The 24289-nt window shown below is 37.1% G+C and overlaps 2 protein-coding genes across 5 annotated transcripts; one reads left to right on the forward strand and one right to left on the reverse strand.

Moving 5' to 3' along the window:
- The first annotated feature begins 5647 nt into the window (after positions 1-5647).
- LOC133738964 (B-box zinc finger protein 20-like) lies at positions 5648-7282 on the forward strand. Its single transcript, XM_062166666.1, has 2 exons — positions 5648-6336; positions 6792-7282. The coding sequence occupies exons 1-2, from the start codon at positions 6151-6153 to the stop codon at positions 7254-7256; spliced, it is 651 nt and encodes a 216-aa protein (XP_062022650.1). The 5' UTR covers positions 5648-6150; the 3' UTR covers positions 7257-7282.
- A 1318-nt stretch (positions 7283-8600) lies between these two features.
- On the reverse strand, positions 8601-18975 carry LOC133739719 (kinesin-like protein KIN-7D, mitochondrial). 4 transcript variants are annotated; one of them, XM_062167509.1, is made up of 26 exons: positions 18840-18975; positions 18250-18638; positions 18005-18102; positions 17784-17873; positions 17577-17629; positions 16747-16812; positions 15918-15971; positions 15669-15728; positions 15298-15376; positions 15105-15172; positions 14580-14636; positions 14380-14484; positions 13889-13993; positions 13555-13662; positions 13308-13442; positions 13031-13213; positions 12414-12626; positions 12061-12201; positions 11683-11802; positions 11532-11582; positions 11351-11398; positions 11074-11199; positions 9842-10579; positions 9459-9588; positions 9266-9376; positions 8601-9030 (listed from the first exon to the last, which is right to left on the reverse strand). In XM_062167509.1, exons 2-25 carry the CDS (start codon positions 18591-18593, stop codon positions 9291-9293), a joined length of 3258 nt encoding a protein of 1085 aa, XP_062023493.1. In that variant the 5' UTR covers positions 18594-18638; positions 18840-18975; the 3' UTR covers positions 8601-9030; positions 9266-9290. The 4 variants fall into 4 exon arrangements, with proteins under 4 accessions (XP_062023493.1, XP_062023494.1, XP_062023492.1 ...); XM_062167510.1 differs by having other exon boundaries at positions 18818-18962; XM_062167508.1 differs by having other exon boundaries at positions 18250-18963.
- Positions 18976-24289: the final 5314 nt, after the last annotated feature.

The following is a 24289-nucleotide window of genomic DNA, read 5'->3' on the forward strand; positions in this document are numbered from 1 at the left end:
TTTAAAGGGTAGTCTGGTATTTTTACTCTCTCTCCCTCAACTCCATCTCCACATCCAAGATGGGAAAAGCCGAGGCCAAACCTGCTGCAGCCGATTCAACTCAGTCCTCTGCTAACAAAATTTCCCAGCATATATTCGGTCTGTACCTCCCTCCTCAGTCGCCATCACCATCACGCCAAGCCTGGCTCCAAACTCAAACCGTCGCAAGACCTCGAGAACAAAGCTGCGTCCTCTGAATCCACCTTCCAAGGCGGCAGCAGTGACGTAGCAGAGATCGGCGAGACAGAGAATAGTCAGTCTCCACCACTCGCCTTTGAAAATTGTAATTCCGCCCCAAATCTAGAACAAGTATTCCAAATCCCCATCAACCCTAATCGATCGCCTTCTCCACCACTCGCCGAGCCGATAATTCAACTTCTCCGAGCTCACGGAACCCTACTGGTCGTAAATTTGGGTTCAATTTTGACGAATTGGCATGGTTTCTACGGTACCGCTGGGTACCAGTTCGAGTTCTCGACGAAATTGATCGAATTTCAGAGGAGTCTGAGTGAATTCGACGTGGGTTTGGTTTGGAATTAGTGAAAGGTTGAGTCTTGAGAGGCTGTGATGGCCTACGAGCTCTCTGATAGCAGTGGTGAGTTGAATTTTGGTATAAAGATTTGTGTTTTGTGGTTTTTATTGAGCTCCAATTCTTGAATTTATGTTAGTGTGATTGAATTTGGGGTCAATGATTGTTTTGGGTTGTTTGATTATTGCTGTTCAAGTAGTGATTTTGATGGCATTTGGTTAAGTTTTGGGTTTTCTTTGGTTTATTATGATTGGATTGAAGCAAAGTCCATGATATGCATTATAGGTAGAAAGATAATAAAGATTGAGGGGGATGGTTTGTGCTAAAGATTGAAGTCATTGTTATGTTTCTTGAAAATCTAGTGGATGTTGTATGTTGAATCTCACCCTTGAAAATCTGAAGAGACAGAGAACAGTCGGGGACAGAGAGAGCTGAAAAAAAAAAAAAAAAAATAGATGAAGAAGACAGCAAAGAGTCGGAGAGAGAGATGGGTGCCTTGAGTAAAAATCTGAAGAGACAACTTTACCCTTGAAAATATGCCAGGTGGCATGCCAACTGACGGAGTTATTGACGGCGTGTACCAAAAGTGTGTCGGGTTTTATTAATTCAGGTACCAAAGTGTAGTTAGTGTAAAGTTAGGCACCTTAATTCACAGTGACCTTTAGTTCAGGTACTGTTTGAAAAATTCTCCCTTCCTGAAATTTTGCAGTCTCCTCCTAAGAAGGAGCACTTGACTTCATCGTCAAAGGCTTTGGTCATGGTTCCTGAAACCTTGCAGCTTGCTCCAACAACAGTTGAGGATGTCATGGTGTCACATAAGGTTGCGGTGAGTGCTGATTCAAAGCAGCAAGAGCATTGCACTGCCCCAACCAAAGACAAGTCTAAGATTGAGAAAAGAGGACGCCCTCCAACCTCCGTGGCTTCTCCGAAAAAAATTGAAAATCCTTCTCCCTGATTTATTCCAGAAAATTGAGATACAGGATGCACCTTTAAAGAAGCTGAAACCCCTAGCTTCCCCTGCAAATTCACTGCCCGGTCTCTAGGCCTCACTGAAGCGCCAGGAAGCATTTTGATACCCAAGGATCCGATTGTGGCGGACCCGAAACCAAAAAAGAAGAGAGGACGACCTTTGGGGTCGAAAAATAAAAATCCCTCAAAGTCTAAGAAGGTTGTTGCTACACAGGTGACCTACTTTGAGTACCTTACTAAGCCTCCTAGCCCTAGTGCAAAGGGCAAGGAGAAGATTTAGGTTTTTTGTTTGAGACCTAGCCTATCTACTATACTTTTGTGTAGTTTATAGGCTCACTTGAAATAAGTGAGCATTGATTGTATTAGTGAGTGGTGCTAGCATATCGCTATCTAACTAGCCCTATGATGGCAGGGATTGATATGTATTCGTGCCGTTCTGGCCTTTGGTAATGAGATCCTTATTTGATGATTCAAAAAAATAACTAAGGAGCCAAAATAGAGAGTCTGCTAAAGATGCTCTAATGTTAACATATTGATATTTTACTTTCTTTTTTTTTCTGTAAAATAGAGATTACTAATATATCTACCAAACCCTAATTCAAAACCTCCACACTAAGGCTTAGTTTGGTATTGCGGTGAGTATTGAAAAACTCAGCTGTAAAAATAAGCAGCAATAAAAAAACTCAGCATTTCATTTGGTAAATTATTTTTTAAACATGATGAGATCATAAAAAGCATGTTTAACGTGTTTGGTAACCTGTCAGTGTAAAAATGTTACGAGTATGTGTAAAGACTAAAAAGTTTTGTTACTGGTTGGTTTTAGCCCGGATGATAATTTAAAAACACAACTCCATTACATTACCATTCAAAAATAAAAAACTCCAGTACATTAAAACCTTAGTTGTTCGCATAAACTGTTAACAATTCATTATCTTGCAAAGTTGCTGTAAAAAGATTGGCAGATGAATAGGACCTACCCATTTACTTATACAGAAAAGAAAAAAGAAAAAAAGAAGAATTTATGCTTTATAGTCCAAAATTGTAATCGGAGCACATGGTACAAATTTTTGATTTATGAGAAACCGCTTGTTGCAAACTTCCGTCTGAGATTTGGGATTTCCAGAGTCTGGTGAATCGATCGGTGCTAAGAAGACCAAAGACACCGAGGAAATACTCAAAAGTATGTTAGTTATATGGAAAGAATTGAGCTCAATTCATGTATATCCACACTAAAAACCTCATTAGAAGCACAACAAGCAATGTGAACATCAAACAAAGTAGAACCCAGCTGCAACTATATATGATGTAGAAAACTTTCCAGGCCCATGCCTCACCTTGTTTGAAAAGAGGGGAAGAACGTACGAAAAAGAATAAATTGAGTAGCAAATTAACAATAGATTAGATTAGACATACCTAGCCCATGTGATTCTTATCCTAGCACAATGAAAAAAGAACTAAAATGTCCAATCCATGGAGAGAGAGAGGAGTGCAAGGAAAAGAAAGACGGATATAGAAGAAAGGGACATAATGCGTCATTTGAGAAATCTAGTCAGGGCGTTTCGGGAATGTTGAAAATTTCATTAAAGTGACCGCTTCTCCGCTACGCACAAACGCAGATAAAAAAAAGCATGCTAGCACCTGCTTTTTATTTTTGCGGTTTCGGGCTGCAATTGGTAAAAAAAACGCTGGATTAAAATATTTACCAAACAGCTAATAAGATGAAAATAGTGAAAAAAAGAAGTAAAAACTAGCCCCAAAACGCAATAGCAAACTAGGCCTAATCGTTTCAGTACTTTTAACCCAAGCACTTTGATGGCAAAATGGAGGAACTGCTAATTATCATGTTTGTAGCTCTCATGTTTCTCAAGTATCCTATAAAAAAAATGTCATCAAAAGAAAAAAAAAAGTATCCTATTAAAAAGAAGTGTGACAAAGAGCCAAAGAGTAGTGATTACTTATTCACATGGTCTGTCATTCATCACCAACTTGGCTTCCGTGAGCATCTCCTTGAATATGTTCCAATGCATGTGAGTTGGATCCTATTGGAACTACTTCACAACCAATAATTTAATTCCCAATCCCTCTTTTGTTTCTTTCTCTCTTATGGGACTATACACTTTATGATGATATGCCCACAACTAGCAAATCTTTCAAGATAAAAGAAAAAAAGAGCAGGATCTGCACTAGCACTCGTCCACTTGTTTAAAACGATTTCCAAAAAAACGATTTCCAGTCAACAAGATCCTCCATATATCATAATCCCAATACTCTGAAAAAGTGTTATTTTGTCATCTTCTACCCTTTTGCTGATTTCTTTATTTGCAAGCAATCTTCTCGGAATTTTCTTTCTTTGCTTTCCCATTCTGATATAACGTGCATTACATTATTTGGTGGGTGATTGAGGGGGTCCCTTTTTTTTTTTTTTTTTGAAAGGGGTTTGGAACGGGGTCCCTTTTTATATTATCTTGGATCAATTCCTAAAGGTATAGTTCATATTTAATTGAGATGCCCCAACAAAATCAAACAACAGGTCAATGGTCCTCTCTTGATGTAGAAGGCAAAGGTGATTAGATGACCTAATCTCTAGGTATGCATCTCGATATTTCACGTTCTAATTTCAATAATATTTATGAGTAAAAAATCATCTTTATAGACAGAAAGACAAGATGTTCGATGAATTGTCTTAAAAATACATATATAAAACTATAATTTTAAAGAAATAATCACAGAATCACAGAACGTTATGACATGTATGGATTGAGAACAAGTTGGGGATTTGTGTGCTTCAAAGAGGGTGGAAAATAACCCTAAATACGATATTCATTAAAACAGACAGTGATTTAGAGTACAGGGACGATATTATCGCAAAAATTTTACATCTTCCTTATATTACAAGTTGTCATTTACTTTGCCGAAACTAAAGCCTAAACTTCAGAATGTGGGACAACGAATTTGACAAAACTAGCTGTCATGCTTCAACTCTTGAAAAAGCTCTTTTTGGTTGTGTTAGGCCTAATGCCTTGCAATAATTGATAGATTCCAAATAATTGCGGTGGGAATGAAAACGTGTGTTTTATACAATTATATACTCGAAAGAAGTTTCAAAATATTGTTGGCACCTCCCCTACGAACCTAATTGCCAAAAGTGAGAACAACTGTGCCATTTTTCTTTGCCTCCTCCAAGGTTTTTGATGGTTCATAGCTCCTTGTAAAAAGACCATTTGGACATTCCCTTCCCTTTGGGTTTGGAAGGGACTAATTTTGGAATTCAATTATTTCATTAATGAATTGCAGCTGGTGTGGGTACAGATAAATGACATAATGCTCTATCAAATGAATTGCAAGCAGCTACTAGCTACCAAGAAATAAATACAAGCACAAGTGCCACTGGAAAAATGTGTATATCTTTTTTGACTTTGTCAAGGAGAACCCAAAAGCTTTCAAGGCTCAAGATAAACCCCTTCGGCGCATGTGAAATGCTCTAAATGTGCATTACAGCACAGTGTCTGGCCACTTTGACAGCTTCGGGGTTCGAACCTAGGTTGGGGAGCACACATAACTATGCAAGAACCACTAGGCCGCTTGCAGTGGTTTATGTGTATATCCTTTATCCAATTTGATCTTTGTAATTGATGTGTGGGGTACTTTATCCTAAACCCAATATGATCTTTCAAGGTAGTTGTAGTGTGATCTGCATTTATGGATGCTTTACTTAATACAAGCTACATTTGAATACTGAAATTTAGTAGCTTCTCGACTTTGACTAGCAACTCTAATAGGTGTCTTCATAATTCTTAGGTTGCTAATAACTAGTTTCCACCTAGTTTCACCCACATTGGCCCCAAGTCCTCCCTCCCTAACCTTTGCCTCCATTTATTTTCCGTCATGGTGCATTCGACTACCGACACTCAATCTACCCGACTATAACTCCAAGAAGAAAACCGGCGAAGTAGACTGCAATGATGATCATCGACAGAACTACTTGATAACTTTGATGGTAGAGGGACACCATATATAAGATATTAGCACTTTTAGATCAAAAGTGAAAGCAAGCAAACCTCTAGCTAGTTGACATTACTGTGTGATCTGGTCTCCCATGATCTGACACTGCTCAATCAACATCATCTCTCTTTCTCATTAAATATATATTATTCTACAGTAGATAAAGGCTGGGATCATCTCTCTCTAGCTCTCATTATAAAGTTCCAGTTCCATCTTCTGATTTCGTCAAGCACTCAAGCCTCCATCTCCAACTTCACATATTCTTGGAAATATCACTAAAACCTTTTGGGTTGATCAATAGAATATTGGCCAAGAAAAGCCTGGTTGCTACCTCGATCTTTTCTCAAATCTGTATGTATATATACAGTTAGAGAGAAAAAGACAACATTTAGAGCTTTCTCAAAGGGTAAAAGCACCCTAGCTCACAGAGATCTTAGCTGTTCTCTCTCTCTCTCTCTCTCTCTCTGGTCCCTGAAAATCCAAAAGCCCCATAACTTTGTCCTGCACATCCCATCTCTCCACCATAACCCCAGTCTTCGCACCCATCAACTACTTAAAAAGATCAAAGACAAAGACAAAGAGCAGAGCAGAGAATCAATCCAAGTGAAGAAATGAAGATCCGGTGCGATGTGTGTGACAAAGCTGAGGCCACTGTGTTCTGCTCAGCTGATGAAGCAGCTCTCTGCGATGTCTGTGATCGCCGTGTTCACCATGCAAATAAGCTTGCAAGCAAACACAAGCGCTTCTTTCTTCTCCAACCAACTTGCAAAGACTCCCCTCATTGTGATATCTGTCAGGTACCTTGCTCAAATCCTTGTTTTTGCTCAGTTTTTACTTCCTTCAGTCTAAGTTTACAATAACGTACCTTTCGGCCAACCACAACGAAAAAATTGATGAGAAAATGAACTCAAGAGTTTTTGTAATCTATTATGAACTCAAGAGAAAATGAACAAGCGTAAACAACCTACCTTTGATCGATACTGAGATTTAGACTATTACATTTCTTGGAATTGACTAGACAATAGAAACTTTTCTGTTCTTGTCATTTTCGATCCACAATTCAACAAATCCAAAAGTATAGGTTGATATTTCTAGCCGCTGCTATGCTTTTGTATCACCATATCTTGTTGAGAAGATTAGATTTAGCTTATGTGACAAACTTTCCATTTCAAGACTAAAAATGCAAGAACAAGAAGATATATATATAAGCTTACATGAGTCGTAAATTAGTTTTGGTGGGTTTAATTTGCAGGAAAGGCGCGGATTCTTCTTCTGTCAAGAAGACAGAGCAATTCTTTGCAGGGAATGTGACCATTCAATCCACAACGCCAATGAACACACTAAGAAACACAACAGGTTTCTTCTCGCTGGTGTAAAGCTCTCTGCTGATTCTACTCTGTATCCAACTTCATCATCATCATGCTCTACCTTCTCTGATGACATAGTCATCATCAACAGTAGTGATCATGCAAGAGTAGCCTCCAAGTCATCAACAAAGAGACCTAGAACAAGATGCAATGAACAAAAATTGTCATCCTCATCATATAAGGTAGAGGAGAATTGTTCTATCAGTGACAATGGTTCGGTGATTTCAACAAACAGCATATCCGAGTACTTGATGGGAGACCAGATCACCGAGTGGCGTGTGGAAGACCTTCTTGATGTCTCATTTGAATTTGATGGTTTCTATGAGGTTGGAAGTGCACCTTACATGTAGAGAGCTAACAATATCAGTTTTGCAGATATTGCTTCTGGGAAATGTTAGTTTTACTTGTTGGAAAATGATTATGAATCCAACTCTTTTTTTCAATTTTTTTTTTCTTTGTTTCCAATTCAATCACATTCTCATGTGTGAGATTCGTGATATCTGAACCCTTCCTATAAGAAAAGAGTTGGGGAAGAAGTGATGGAGTTGGGAAAAAGGTTAGTAAAAAGAGTTGGAGTTTCTGACATGTAGTGAAGAAAGATTTCAAAAGCAATAGTTCTTTCTCAAGAGAACGATGTGATCTGGGTATCTGGAGTTTCATTTCAATCCCATGTACCAAGCACGATAGAGGGGCCTTTGAGAAATCATAAAACTTATTATAGGAGTTCAGCTTTTTTTATCTTTCTTTTTTTTCTTTTTTGAATCTGAAAATCTGTATTAACATTTTTTTCAAGGTTTTTTTTATGTGATATTGGGTGTTTCAGAGGTATTCTTCTTTTTTTGTTATGGGAGAATTATAATTGTTATTGGATATGGATGAGTACCCAAAAGAGAACAGAGTAGGAAAGGTATGGACTCTGCAGCTTCATACCGTAAGAGTCATGTTCTGATAGTCAATTAATCAAATAAATTCAACCGTGAAAATTAACGAGCATGCCAACTGCCTTGTTATTTTTCACCATTATTTGATAGTCAATTAATCAAATAAATTCAACCGTGAAAATTTAACGACAGTTTAGCACGACTAACAATAGAATCAACTGACCACTTGAGCTGCACACCGTAAATAGTGTTCATAGACTCATACCTAAGAGAGACCAAACTCAAGAGAAAGCCACAAACTAGAGCGCTTTAGGTTAAGAGTAAAAGCAGATAAAGAGTAGCTAACACTATGTCCTGCGGAAACTAGAGGCAAACATTGAAGCCTTATTTTCTTAAGTGCAGCTGAGGCTGCATAGTCATAAACCTAACACTCACTAGAACTTCAAGGAGACCAAGAGTTGCTGACAACTTTGTTGCAAACTTTAAAACCAAGTACGTAAGTTGTTTATCAATAATGAAATACCACAAGGGAAGTTGCCCTTACGGTTGTAGTCCACAAGAGGTACTCATTCATCCATCAAGGAAAAGAAAAAGTCAAGCCTAGAATCCCACCATGCACAATTCTGCTAGAAGGAAAGAATGAGAGACAGAAAGTAGAAAAATTTCTTCGAACAGTAGGAACACATTTTCAGGTACATGCTACATTTCCACAAAAACCTGAACTGTGGCACACAGGTTTATGTGGCCTCTAAAACATCCGCTTCACAGTTCACACTATGTAAGATTTGCAGAGTAAAAGACGAAAAGCTTACATATGGAAAAGGAAACAGCTCTATAATGACAAAAGTTCAACTCACAGAAATTTTTTACCGCTATAGACGATTCTACCAAGTGAGGAACAAGTCAATAAACAGAGAGTTAATGAATTGATATTGCACAAATGGATGAAGAATATTGCTTCTTAAGCATACATTGTATCTATACACGGCAAAGTAACAATATAACAACAATCACAACATTTTGCTGCATGCTGAAGAAACAAAGCAACATCCTGCATCTCATACTCCCAAATGTGCCGGTTTCTTTCTCCCATTTTTGTACCTTCTTATTTAACAGCCCCCCAGAGAGAAACAAAGTATAAATATACCTTTCAGACAGTCACACTTACGTACAAGCAAACTAATTAAAGAATTGCACCCCCTATATCACGGAAAATTGCAAACCGGCGAATGATGACAAAGCCCTGCAAAATAAAATGCAGAAAAGAAAATGTAAAAGACCCATGTAAAACTATGACTGCTCATCCATCCCTATCAACAAAGAAAAGAAAATGACTTGTTACCCATCCAAACCTGAAAATTAGTCTAAGCAATCCAAACCCACAAACTAATGCATTAAGTAAACACAAGTTATACTGTCATCATCTTAAAATCCTATTGCCAATCTGATGATTTCCACAAAAACAAAAAAGGTGTTACCTTTATTTGAGGGCATAAAACAGCATCACGAAGTAAATGCAAAAAGCCTATCTGCAATCTTTGTACGACAAATTGGGCACTCGGAACAAGCAAGTGAACACGATTTACATACTGCAAAAGATGTACATCATGATCACTAAAATACAGAGTGGAAAGAGCTGAGAGCTTTACATAAAAATTCAAATTCACTTACAACAAAAATGTCGGCAAGGCAATAGAATTGCTGCAGTTGGTGCTTCAAAGCATACTTTACAGAGATGGGAATTGGCATCACCATTTCCCTGGTGTTTGAGCTCTTTTTCCTTCATCTCTTGCATTCGAGCCTGAAAACACAAAAGTACAATCTATAACACAACTTTCAAAACTCTTAACTACTACAAAGCTTCATAGTTCACAAACACTTGCTTAACTCTCTTTCTTTTTTCTTTTATCCCCACCCCACCTATACCAGTGAGCTGTTGCCTGTTGGTTATTTGAATCAACACCCTGTCCAAATCTTGACTCCAGTTTCTAAAAGGAATGGCAAAACAAGCCTAGCGCACTACAGGTTAAAAGATAATGCAGATTCTGTTTTACCTTAAGGCGAAGAACGAGGGGTTCTTCGGTGCGAACTTCATCATTAGCTGGTTTTGAAACATCCAACGCTTGTCTCTCTTTGGGGATAGTATTACTTTCACTGTCATTTGCTTTAAAACCATTATTGGTTTCCATGGCATCATTGTGTCTTTCTTCTGTGGTTGTCTCAGGGATAGCTCCACCCTCTTTCTTTAATTTTGCAACCAGAACCCACATGTTTGCCAAGTCATTTTCCAGAGCTTCTTCTCTTTTCTTTGCATCTTCAACCTTTTTCCTGTATTCCTCCTCTACAAATTCCTTTTCAGACAGAGCAGCCTCAAGAGCTGCCTCTCGCTGTTTCCTAGCCTGGAGTTCCATCCTTAAATCATCAGGATCAAGATTCCAAGACTCAAAGTCCTCAGACAGCATATCATTAGCACGACCAGAAAGCCTCCCTTTTCTCCCAGGTCTTGATCCATCATTGTACTTACGGTTGACGCCATTACCAGGATGCATGTTAGAACTTCTAGAGTTATTGGCTAGCTCACGAGCAGCCAACAACTCTTTCTCCAGTTTAGCACTCTGTAATGACAGTTTTGTCACTTCACCGGCCAAGTTTTTCAACTCAACAGCAGCAGCAGATGCCAGTTCCTTTGCATAAGAAGCTTCTTCAGCCAGTTTCTGATTTTGCACATGTAACCCACTATTCTCCTCTGAGAATTGGACATGCTCCAGTTTTAGTCTTTCATTCTCAATCTCCTATGAAGAAACAAAAGCATCAATCAGTTAAAAAATACATCGAAATGGAAGCAACCTCTTGAATTAGTACAAGAACATCTCCAAGCATAATAAAAAAAGGAAGTTATTAACACTCACGATGTCAATCTACACGCCAATTAATATTTTCTTATCTTCTTACACACACATAAAAAGTTCAAAAGGATAGTATATTGATATTATGGGACTATTAACAACAATCCCCAAGTGAAAAAACTAATAACCATAACTTTTACCCAAAAATGAAAATGACTAGACAGATCTAAGGATTACATGTTCTCAAAATTTCTACTGTCATGTAAGAATGACAGCAGGAATGTCTACATGAAAGCCCACAAGAACCATGAATAACAAACTAAACAAAATACAGAAAGTGCAACTCGACCACATGGCAGAATATTTGACAGTAAAGGAACAGATAGCACCACGTAATCTCGGGTCTATGGATTCAGAAGCTAAGAAAGATCGGCAATCACCTGAGACTGGATTTTTTTTCTCAATTCATCAACATACTCTTCAGATACACCGTGCTCGGAAAACCCTGAAGCTAAGCGCCGCTCTAACTGATTCACTTTTTCTTGCAATTCCAAGTTCTCTGCACACTGAAAAGAGCCAAAGATATTTATATATATGCATATTTATATAACAGAGGAAATAAAGGACAAAGCTAGATGGAATAAAAAAATAAATAAGTAAATAAATAAAAAACCATAAATAAAACAAAGTCAATTGAAGCAAGAATAATATTCCAACCTTATTTTGCAGTTGCTCTTGAAGAATACGATTGTCTGCCGATTTTATCTGCAAAAGTTAAACTCAAAAGAATGAAATTCTATTACCATTAATATACAGAATACTTTGTTATTACACTCCCACTTACAGTCCATCAAACACTAATATACAGAAAATGCAATAACATAATATAAGCACTCACTTCCAACTCAAACCCCTTCTCATCGCACTGTGTCATCAGTCTCTTAACTGTCTGTTGCAAGTAAAACAAAATTTCAGCTATTCACAAATTAAGACACAGTCACACAGACAACTACATATGAAATAACGAAGTTATGAGAACAAAGAACAACCTGCTGCATCTCAACCAAAGATGCGTTAGAGACTGAAGCCTCGCCACTTTCATTAATGCGCTGTTCTAAAACCCTCATTTGCCTTCTCTTTTCATGGATATCACGTTCCAAATTCTCAATCTGTAGGCAAGCATAATTATATAATCAAGGGCCTTTTTAAGGAAATACACATACTTCAGCTGCGCAAATGAAGCTTTCAACTAATAAATTTTCCAGATAGCTGAATGCTGGATTGTAAAGCATGGAAAAAGACTGCATCTCTGATTACATTAAGCAATCAACTCTCTTCTTATCAAACAATGTGTAAAGGGACAATAATGAGCACTTTAAAAACAATGGCGCAGAATAGGCTTTGGCAACAGTGAAAGGAAAATTTACTTGAACTTTGGAGCTATCAGGGTCATTTACAGACTGCTCCACCATTCGCTTCAAGGTGCTGGTGCCAAGTGCTATCTCTCCAGCAAGCATCTTTACTTGCTCGACAAGCAGGTCTATATGATCTGTCATTGTCATCCCTCCCTAAATACATAAAACAATTAATAAAGCAATCATTACATCATAAAAAAAATGAATAATACAAAATGAAAACACAAAAGCCCATATTTATTATTTAATGGCTTAAAATATAAATGTAATTAGAATCGAAATTATTTGTGACAATTTAGCAAAAGTATTCAAAGTTTATTTGCTGAACTGGAAAGAGACCAAAAAGTAAACAAAGGAGGACTTACTGTTGTCAGTTTCGAACCACTGATAAGTTCCCCAGCTTGAGTTGATTCTGTAATTGTACTGCCAGCTGGTGAGAGCTCTTCATTCCACCTGCTGGAAGATCTTTTGTGTCTAATATCATAAGACAGATCTGATGGGACACCAGAGGCAGAAGAAGGTGAGTCCTGGTTCTCACTTTCTACTAGCAAGGACCCGTCTCGCACTACTTCCGTTTTCTGACAGAAAATCCACAAAGGTCAAGTATGAAAGAATTAGTGTTGATAACAATAAAAATTTTTAGAGGGAGATAGACTAAACAGATAAAGTCACAGAAGATGAAAAGAGAAACTTCAGATTATAATATGTGAGAGGAAAGGAAATCCTTGTCTTCATTATAATATGTGATATAATATGCATCCTTCTATGTATTATAATCCTTGTCTTCATTATAATATGTGATATAATATGCATCCTTCTATGTATAGACCTTCCACATAAAGCATCTCCTCGTAACTAATTTGTCTCACCAAAATAACAGTATCCAGCATTCAAGGCTCAACATACTAGGTTAAGAAAAAGGGTAAAAAGCCAACAGCAAATACCATGCTTTCTTTGCAACTTAGTTCAGTAAGGTACTCACATCGTCCTCACCAACAGAATAACGTCGTTGGTGGGTAGGAATATCACTCAAACATCCAGGTATGGTATTTTTTGATGAAACAAGAATGAGCTTCGTCAGCCTCTGGATTCTACTCATAAGAGCAGCCTTTGCTTCCTCTTCTTCCTCCAATCTTGATTGCATTTTGACTTGGCCTTCTTCCAACTAGTTGGAAAACAGCAAAGACGATATATAAATCTTAATCATATATAAATATTAAGCCATGCCACAATCAAGCAAAAAATTTTGAGAAGAAAACCTTCTGCTTTAAAGTGATAATTTCCTCATGACTGATGCCAACAAGCATACCCTTCCTTAGCTGATCAAGCTCTTCTTTAAGGACTGAAATTTCTCTTTGATACTTCTTAATTAAAGACTTTTCATCAATAATCTGCTAGAAATATTTTCAGGAAAACAAAAACAGAGAAAAGAGGAATGGTTAGCTACAGGTGTTTAATGCTGAGTCTTGACTTGAAATTTTGTACATACAGTAAAATGTAGTGCACCTTATTACGTGATGCGTAGATCTCTACTCGCTTTGCTCTGCTTGCGAACTTCAATGTATTATGGGTTTCCTCCATGCTACTTGATGCAGGAGTAACCGTGCAAATGAGCTGGAAAATTATACAACGATAGCACAAAAGGAAGCAAAGTTATAACAATTTTAACTGCATAAATATTTCCAGAACTATTGATTCAATAGCATATACATGGTAGAGGTTTCAAACAAACTATAAGCACTGAATAAATAGACATAAAATCATGGATTAATGAGTTTAAATTACAAGATTTACAGCAACAGATCAATATGGGCAAACAAATGTAGCATCTGAAACTCACCGAAACATGTCCATGCCCACTTAGCGAAGATTGTAAAAGGCGGGTGAGCTTAGAATCTCGATATGGAACATGGGATGCCTTTCCCTCACTCAGCTTCCCAATTACCTTCATTGCAACGAAACAAAGTTTAATACATAAACATTGTCATGGTTTACATATCAATCGAAACATCATAGTGATTCATAAAACTAGAGTGATCATTTTCCTTCATAATTTTTTTTTCTTTTGCTCAAATAATACAGTGACCATCAAACAATAGATACATGTAAAGTTCTCTACTAATAATGGAAAGTGCATCAGCTATCATATTGCCGAAACAAAAATGCCACCAAAGGCATTCAATACATTTGCATATATGCGTGTGCATATAAGCTTTTGTAATTCTATACATGTGACTAAACAAATAATGCACTTAATAAAGCAACAAAAATAAAAAGTACTAAAAAAGATCCTCAACATTTAGTAATATAATTATATAGTAAGGCACATACAGTTCCAAGAGTTAAAAGGCTCTTGTTAATGTAAGATCCTTCCTTTCTTCTTAGTCCAGTTGTTTCGGTTTTAGAGCTCTCCGATCCAGCTAGATCAATCAAGTTCTAAAGAAAAGAAATAAACAAGAAGTTAAGACTAAACATGCATCGATACAGAGAAATAATCTGATATTTAGGAATGACAAGTATCTTAACCATACAAGTTGAGAGAAGATCACTCCATCATATTCATCCCCATGGGCACTACTTTCAATCATCTGCAAATGCATGTGAGTTAAAAATTCAGCAGTCAACTTGTCGTGCAGAAATAAACAAATAAATCACCTCAGACACAATGATTAATTTTGATAAGAGAAAAGTAAGCAAATTTTGACTACAACTACTGTCCAAGTGATAACTAATTGATGCGTAAACTATGTATTGCCCTTGGCAACAACATTTGAAATATTTTCAATTACCAATATCTGAAATATGAACTGCGAAAGAATAATTGATTTGTTCCAGGAGGTACAGGAAAGGCTCAAACAACTAGCAAAAGGGAAATGTCTTTTTCTATTACAATATTGACTTTACAATGAATGCATGTCTTCCTGCACGGAGAACTTGGTCCATCAAGATAGATAAAATATAGAACAGCAAATTCAATCACAAATATGTTGATGGAAAAATTGGCATCTCATCACAATCATCGCAGTGCAAATTGATAATTTATGAGGAATGTTTACCAGTGTAAATATGGTGTGACTTCTACTACTGAACAAATTATAATTGTTTGATCCAACATGTCGGTGCTCTGCCATTACCATACAACAATTAAAAAGTCAGTCAACCAAATTTGAACAGTCAATCAGTTTAGGCAAATAAACTGATGGAAGAAAAAGAAAATGTAAATCTAACAAAAGCCATCACTACAAGTACCTTCTCCAGCAGCAATAAACGAAAGTGCATGCCCAGGAGACAGAACAACTTCTTCTTTTATACCCTCAACATATGTACCCTGAAATTTCGAGCATTATTGTAAGGTTGTAACCAAAAAGAAATACAAGCACATCAAATACTAGAGAAACCAGTCAAAAAAATTATGGGAAAAAAAAACACAGCCAGCAAACACAATTGATGCCATTTCATAAATATAATTTGTCCATGCATGCAGGAAAGCAAAAGAGAAGAAGAAAAATTACAAAAGGAACAGAGAGGAGATGAATGATAATAAAAGGCCTTTAGAAACAAGAAAAAAGATGACATTACAATGAGGAATTAGGAATTCTAATAAAAGAAAATAAGCAAACCTGTGAATCTTCTCTAACACGCAAATTTTGACCTGTTGGGTCAAGCAAGTCATTTATAACCTGAATACATATGCACAAAGAGCACCAAAATCAATTACCCAGAAACAATAGTTTCGGTGTTAAGTCTAAACACCAAAACTATAAAAAAATAAAAAATAAAAAATAAAGTAAAGAGATATTGGTCAAAAGAAGAATAAAGATTATGAATATAAAGATAAAAAATGATGGCATGCATATAATTCTACTGACCTCATTGTAGATCTCAAGATACGAGACACGAAGTAAAAACTCCCTTCCTGGGGTCTGAAATCAGAATTCCTCTATCAATTAACAACATGCAACTCAAGCCGGTCTTTCATCATTATAAACAAAAATCAGATAATTAAGCTTCCAATACGTGGCAAAACAAGTAAGCAGTCATCTATACTATATTTAAAAGAAGAGGGTTTGCTCACCATAACTGAACTTTTTTTATGGTTATAGCCCTTAAATATTAAAAAACTTTAAAGTTGAATTATTTAGGAAGGACAAAAAGTCAGTTCACAAAAGATAAGAAAAGGAGAAAAAGGTTAACATACTATTCACAAAAAATAACCCACAAAAAAATAAAATAAAATAAAAAGTGGAATAACTGCCCGCTTAGTTATCCACACCCATAGGGTGTGTTTGCGACTTCTAGAATAATCTATTGGCAAGCAACACACAAATACGAACTGAACAATTCACAGAAAGAGATAGGTAGAACTCATGTCTGTTAGGTTCTTACGCCAGTAGAACAGCACTATAGATTCCAAAGAAAGACAGTAGCAATATGATTAATTAATTTATATTAGTAAATTACCATCTGTTACTTCCTGAAAGCATTTTACAATCAAAACTAATATGGTGTAAATCATAATCTTCCAATAGATGTTAATGTTACATAATTGCTTTCCTAGAAGATGCCAAAAAAGCGAGTGTGGGGGTAGGGATAAGTATGTATGATGATAAAAGGGCAAGATACATCACAGGGAAAATGTCAAATTAAGAGGAGTACTTTACAACTATAAAATTCATAATTAAATAAATAAGCACTTACATCTTGGATCATACTGAATACATCTTTTATGGCCAATGGTATAACACCTGGAGCGTTTTGATCTCCCTGTGCAGACAAAAATGAGTCAAATCAACAATATTGCAAGGATATTACATTATCAGTGGTGTACAAAAGGGGCACATATTTTTTTGTACCGATGCAAGGGAACAGAAACAAGAAAAATCAAGTATGGTAAAAGAACTTACATAAAATTATTACCCATTGACTTGCTTATAGAAGTAGATTATAATTATTCAACCAATAACTTAATAATCGGGGTTGTGCTTTATAATAGACTTTGTAAAGAGTTGATAAAGATGGGAAAGCATGGATGACAGCATCAAAATCAAGAGTTTCTTGTTACCGTGTTCATTTGAGTCAACATGACCATTTCCTCACCATTATTTTACAAAAAGTTATGATATCAAAGTTTTACGGAATTTAAAACAAATGTGTATTTATTATTCATCATGAAAATTAACTAGAATTCACATTAAGCAGCTGCAATTAAGGTTTCGTTAGGACACAGATTTTACCACATATTACAGAAAAATGAGTACAGTAACATCTACGATTTCTAACTCCCAAAATCTCTCATGCAAAGTAAAGAGATAGAACAATCACACCAGTAACATGCACCTGTGCTGCGGAGTGTCCCTTATGAATCCTTATACTTTCTTTTTTTTTTATAGGCAACACATGGAAAGCTTGTATCTAACTTCCTTAATGAGTAATCAAATATAGGGAGAATAAGCAAAACAAGACGGCATGGTTTTTATACATTCTCAAAGTTTTAACAGAAAATCCCAAGAAAACAGAGTGACACTTACATGCATAGTGTGCGTCTTCCCACTACTTGTCACACCATAGGCAAAAACAGTGCCTGCGTAGTTAGCAACCAAGCTATTAGAAATGGAAAATTAACTAAGAAAACTGAATGCAATTACTGAATTCAGTTTTTCTACTAAAACAGACATTCCGCCAGCGGAGTTTCATTAAATATGTACAAAAGAATTGAAACAGCAGGTAAGCCATACCATTGACACCTTCCATGGCAGCTTTGACCACAGGTTTGGCAGCAACCTCATACACCTCTTGCGAAATCGTATCCTGTCCAAAAACTTTATCTGCAAACAACAAAACAATCCTCAAATCCAACAAACTTCAAATGCAAATCGATTCCCCGCCACATTAATAACTAGCCATTTGCTTTTGCATTTCCATCAATCTACATCCGAAATTTCAAATTCAAACTTACCGAATGCATAGGCTGTAACTGGATTGTACGCATTCCGCACAATCTTATCACCATCTGCATACCAAGTGACCTCATCCCCTCTCTGATACTCCCTCTCGCTGCAACCAAAAGCCCCAACAAAAAAAAAACCAAACAATTCAACCACATTACCTCAATTCAAAAACCCTAGGATCCAACGGTTCAAATCCCCCCAAATCCCAAAGCCCATAGATCCGATCCAATCCCGACGGATCTACCAAAATTACCTGAGAGGCCGAAACCGAATCGTGACCGATATGCTATCCCCAGACCTCGGCGCATCCACAATCTCGGCCATAAGGTCCTCCGCCGCGAACCCCACCGGCGAGACGCCGCTGTAGGACCGGGAGCCTTGGTACATTGATTCGGAGCGGGAGCGGCTCGGCGTGGCGGATCGGGGACCGAGTCCACTTCCGGAGTTGTAAAACGACGTCGCTGAGCTGGAGCAGGAGCGCGGAATGAGAGCGCGGCCGTTGATCAGCGAGGACGAGGAGGAGGTCGAGGAGTAGGGGCTTGAAGGCTTGCGGTACGAGAATGGCGAGCTGCTCCTTGCTCTGGAGGACGAGGCCATCCAGGTGAGTCAACTCGGTGGGCTGACTAGGCCAAGCAAGCAAATCTAAGTGGAGAGAGAGAGAGAAGAGAATGGAGAAGGAAAAGAAGAGGAAGAGGAAGGGGAAGGGGAAGGTGAAGCGGAAGGAAGAATATGTCAGAGAGAGTCACATGGTTTGGGAACCGAAAGCGAAGAACATTGTCTTCCACCTTTATTTCTAAATATATATATATATATATACTCACACGCTTCTTGAAGCTATTATACCTCACTGGCTCACAGTGTGAGCGAAGCTCTCTCTCTCTGTGTAACAGAGGGAGAGAGAGAGATGGTTTCGTCTTCTTTAAGGCAAAGTGAGAGTTGCAGAGAGAGAGAGAGAGAGAGAGAGGGACTAATAACCGGTGAGGTGAGTGGTGAGTGAGAGTAGAGAGAGAGAGAGAGATTGAGATTGTTTTTTTGTGGATTATTGGAATTTGAAAATAAATAATTACTGGGGGTGACGTGGCGGGGTGGTTTAAATTTAGTGGAAGCACCCGCGCTTACAAAAAAACAAGACGGGGCTTTGAAAAACAAACGTTGCCAGTGAGCGGGAATAACAGCGGCCGCCGATTGGGGACGATTTACAAAACGCCAATACTAATCATTTTTAAATTTAATTATTTTTTTTTTATTTTCTGATTTTTTTTTGTTCTTGTTTTTTTACTGAGAGTAAAATAATAAAATGACATTATCGGGTCTAGAATTAGGCTAGGTCAAGGGTTTGATTCGCCTTCAATATAACTAAAATAATTAAAATTTGTAAAATGACATTTTTTATTATTTAGGGTTTGTCGACTACTTGATTCAGGTTGTTGAACAAATTTGGTTGGATTGTGTTTTACTATATATAATGAATGCTAGTTTAATATGAGTTGGTTGTAACTAATGCTTTCCTCTATTGGGAGTCTAATTACTTAATGCATGAAACGTCAAGTTGACTGGGGAATGGGGTTTTTGTTTTTGATGCGATTGGGGAATGGGGTTTATGAAGCTTGATGTTGATGTAAATATTCAAATGGCCTAAAATATTGGATATGAGCAATTTAAGGAGGTGGAAAGGTATTGTTTCAGGTAAGCTTTTAACTAATGAACAGCGGTTTAAACGAAGGCTCACCTCTAATCCTTCTTGCCAGGTCTGTACCAGTGCTCAGGAAACTATGTTACATCTATTTCGTGACTGCCCCATGGCTAAACAGGTTTGGCAATCCTTTGATATCCCTGCTAACATGCTAGTGACTTTCAATTTAAATTGGGAGGATTGGATATTTGCCAACTTATTACAAAAAGGCCATGTTTGGTTGGTGGAAATGAAATGAATCAATTTCCTTTCCTTTGGGAGAGTGTTTCCGGAGGGGGAGGGGGGGGGAGGGAACCAATTTCCCTCACTTTTTCTTTTCCTTTGGGAAAATGTTTCCCTTCCTTGGCTGTCCCAAACGCAGGAAAGGAAAATGTTTCCTTTCCCAATGCCCACTTTCCGGGAAACAAACATGGCCAAAGGGTACCATATGAACAACCTGAGCTGGAATATCTTTTTCATTTTCTGTTGCTGGTTCATCTGGAAATGGAGATGCAAGAATATTTTTTATGTTGGTTTTCATTATCCTTATAACCCCCCTGATGTTATATTTAGCTATGCCACTGAATGGTCTAAAGCTACTGCCAAGGCTAATGTTAATTTGGCTAGAAATGTTGAAATGCTCTCTTGGCTTAAATCTGCTACTAGTAATCATAAGATCAACGTTGATGGCTCAAGAGTCAGTTCGGGTGCAGGTGGTGTTATAAGGGATGACTCGGGTTTATGGTGTGGTGGTTTTATGGTCAATGTTGGTGCTGGTGAGGTTTTACAAGCTGAATCTTGGGGTCTTTTTCATGGCCTGCAGCTGGCTTTGAGTTTGATGATCACTAAATTGGAAGTTGAGTATGATTCCTCTATGCTTATCAATCTTATACACAGTGACAATGTTGATCTTCACCCCTTGTGGACCTTAATCATGAACTGCAGAAGTCTGATGCAAGAGCTTGAGTTCATTCAGATTAAGCACATTCATCGTGAGCGTAATCTGGTTGCAGACATTCTGGCTAAGAACAGTATCCTTCATGCCAAAGGAATCTGCATTTTGCATGACCCTCCTGCCTTGATTACTGAATATTTGTTGGACGATATTGTTGGGGTTCCTAGAGCTAGGGGCTTTATGGCCAGCTGTGCTGGCTAGTTGTTTCTCTCTTGTTTTCTTTCTGGGTTGATGGCCCCATATGTACCAAAAAAAAAAAAGGAGGAGGAAAGGTATCCTATCGAACTTGTTTCCATGCCATTATATAACATTGGCTAAAATTTTAGTTATATGGATTGGGTCTAAGACTTATATTTTTACTATTTCATAGTTAAAGATTAAGTATAGTTGAATGACATTAAGTATATTTTTTTATTATTAAAAAAATGATTGTCTATAACGGTTGAGATCTATTGTATTTAATGGTTCACTTGCACTACCGGTGTGTAGAAGAAATTTTTATTTTTTAAATTAAAATGGTAAATGTACAAGAAAAGTACTATGATTCTTTGAGTAGAGTAACTAAAGAAAACAAGAGCATCATCACTTACAAAATTAGTCTCCCTATAAATATGATTGAACTGAATCGATCACCAAGATTGTGTCAATAACAATCCCATGTGTATGTTGTTGTTTGATCACCAAGCCATCAAAATTAGCTACACCACATTATCATGCGGTGGCTTTCATTACATATGGCAGTGGTTTGAACAATTGGTACTGTATTTTAGAGGGTTACCAGCCTCATTTTAACTAGTTGATTTTACTAAAAATAAAAATATCCCCATTTACACCATTTGAGCACTTTATGTGATAAGGGGGCCTAGTGAGGAGCTCTTCAATGAGGTTGTCCAAAAAACACCATGTATAATCTGGCAATTAGGATTGACGTGTATAAAAGAAAAAAAATATATTATCCGATTCGTTAATGATCTGGTCCGTTTTTATAATAATAAAATATTAATTTTTATAAATATATAATTACTTTTTCAAAATATAAAATATAAAAATATTAAGAATACTTTGGAAATTTAGTTACAGTAGTTTATCGTTCTAGGAAATATTTTCATAATGTAATTCAACTTTCGCCAATACTCTTCATGTTGTTTTTATATTTTATTAATGTTTTATGAGGTATCATGATAAAATTTAATATTACTATTTAAAATACAAAAATATTTATAATTATAAACAGATCAGATTAGTGAATCAGATATCCGTTAATCTGGTGGATACGAATTTGAATTGAGCTATCAACGATCCGCGAGGTTAACAGAGCGGGTAGGGTTGAAATTTTGTATTACTAAACGGATTCAAATTTAGGTCGATTCGTTCCATTTACAGGTCTATGTTCTGTGGGTAGTTTTAAAAGCACTTGACAACTTCAGCGTTTAAAATGTTACCAAATTAGCTCTTTCAGACATTTCCAAAGCAGTTCTTATCATCGTTTGAGAGAGAGAGAGAGAGAGAAAGAGACAGAGAGTACTACATTTGTTGCGCTAGAAGATTTTATGGAGACTCATATCCAAATTAAATTTTACAAATAATCTAAGGCCCCGTTTGGAAATAGAATTTTGATTTGGATTTGAATTTCAAATCTTATGTATTTAAAATATGCATAATTGAAATATGTGTATTATAAATTAAGGTACATATCCCGTATTAGCATCTTTAGAAATTTCTTGTCAATTTGAAGTCTCGTTCGTAAATTTCACCAAATTATGGACTTTGGTTTGGGAATCTCCATCACCCACCTCAAATCCCCTAATTTAACGCAAATACTGGCTGGCTTTCAACCCTCCCGACTGGCTTCGACCAAACTCTTTTTATATCAGTTGATTTATGCATGTACAGAACTTATGGGAGATGTGACACCCACTCCTTTTTGGGAAAAGAAAAAGAAAAAATTAAGAAATGTGAGCTTTACTACGCATCCATTGCAACATTAAAGTTAAACTACCAGCTTTGGATTATTAAATTACCTATAGTTGCATAATTCATGGTTTAAAAACAGTGCGTGTAAGTTTTTGGACGGTGAGGATTTCGGATACTTTCCCATGTGATGGGCTTTCTTTACCTCTCGCCGCTTACACGTCAGATTTGGAAGGCGACATGACGAGGGCAAAAAGGATTGTGGTGGGGCCAGTTTTGTCTTTTCGCATGATCCGCAAGCTCCTTATTCAGTGTTACTGTGCAGCTCGCGGCACCTTGTTTAGGAAAGGCGGGTGGTGAATCCAACTGGGTGCATCATGCATGTGTGTGAGAAAAGGAAATAAGCTGTCCGAATCAAAGTTCAAAAATTTCGGCTGTGAACTTTTGACCAAAGTTTTTGGTAATTTAGATTGATTGATAGAAATTTTGATAGAAGTTCGAGGTGTCGAATCGTCGATGAACATCTTGATATATTTATTTCGGTCACTATTAGTATTAAACAACTAGTTTTAAATATCATTAATTTTTTTTGATAATTTAAATCTTATCCTTAATGACAAAGTCTTAAACTGTAAGACGCACTATAATTATTGCAACAAACGTAGCATTTATATTGCTTGAGTTTGACCCAAAGGTCGCATAGAACAGTATCTTATGATTAGCATGTATAATCATTATGTCTAAGTAGAAACAAAAAAAGTTGAAAAGAAGGAAGGGGAAGAAAAAATAAAAAAAGATGCTCTGTATCTCAGTGCCATTAAGCACTAACTATTGGCAGCTATCAATGGCTTAGTTATTGTTACCCTAAAATTAGGAACTGGTAAAACGTCACACTATAGGTCCTAGGCAACACAACCCTACAAATGGGGGGTTTTGTCTTCCTGACCAGCACAATAAATATATCGCTCTAAAAAAAACATAACTGAATCATCGGAAAGTTTAATGCGATTCAGATTTCTATTTTGACTCAAAATCGAAGCGATATGACCGAATCCACTCAGCCACCTGGAACTGAATCCACTCAGAGCTGATAGAGTAGAAGCCAAGAAAGAATAGTGATAAAATGGGTGGTCAATTTCTCACTTATTTGTTTTCTTGGAGGTTTTAGCAGAAAGCAAGCAAGTTAGCAACTTTTTGTTCTTGGTGGTCCTAGCTAGTGATCAATAATATATGTGTGACCGTGAAGAGAAACCAACTCGCTGGATTTGTGTTTGTGACACTCAAATGTCTCACGTGCATTTGGGGCCTTTAGCATTTCCTATGTGGGTACCCTATAGGCTATAGCTTCCAACTCAGGTATCACTCTTTTTATTTTTCCCTTCCTTTTCTTTCATGCTCACGGCATAAAGAAAAGACAATCTTCCAAATCTGATCTTACTTGCTGTTGGTGCCCCTCTTGTTGCTGCTGCTGCTAGCAACTTTGGGCCTGCGCCCTTAGAAATAGTCTTTGTCAACCATGAATGTTTTCAAGTTGAATCAGACTCCGAACTTATTATTGACCGTGTAAACGCTAAATGTGAAGTTTTTTCGGCGCCTGAAGTCCATCAATTGAGATATCAAGCAAGCTACTAGATAATTTGAAGTCATTTCCTTCTCCTACATCCCAAGGGAGTCGGGAAGTTAATTTTACTGTGGATGCCATTGCCGAAGTGGATCACAACTGCCAAGGATCTCAAGTTTAGCACCATAGTTTGG

Source organism: Rosa rugosa, chromosome 3, assembly GCF_958449725.1.
Source record: "Rosa rugosa chromosome 3, drRosRugo1.1, whole genome shotgun sequence".
Lineage (NCBI taxonomy): Eukaryota > Viridiplantae > Streptophyta > Magnoliopsida > Rosales > Rosaceae > Rosa > Rosa rugosa.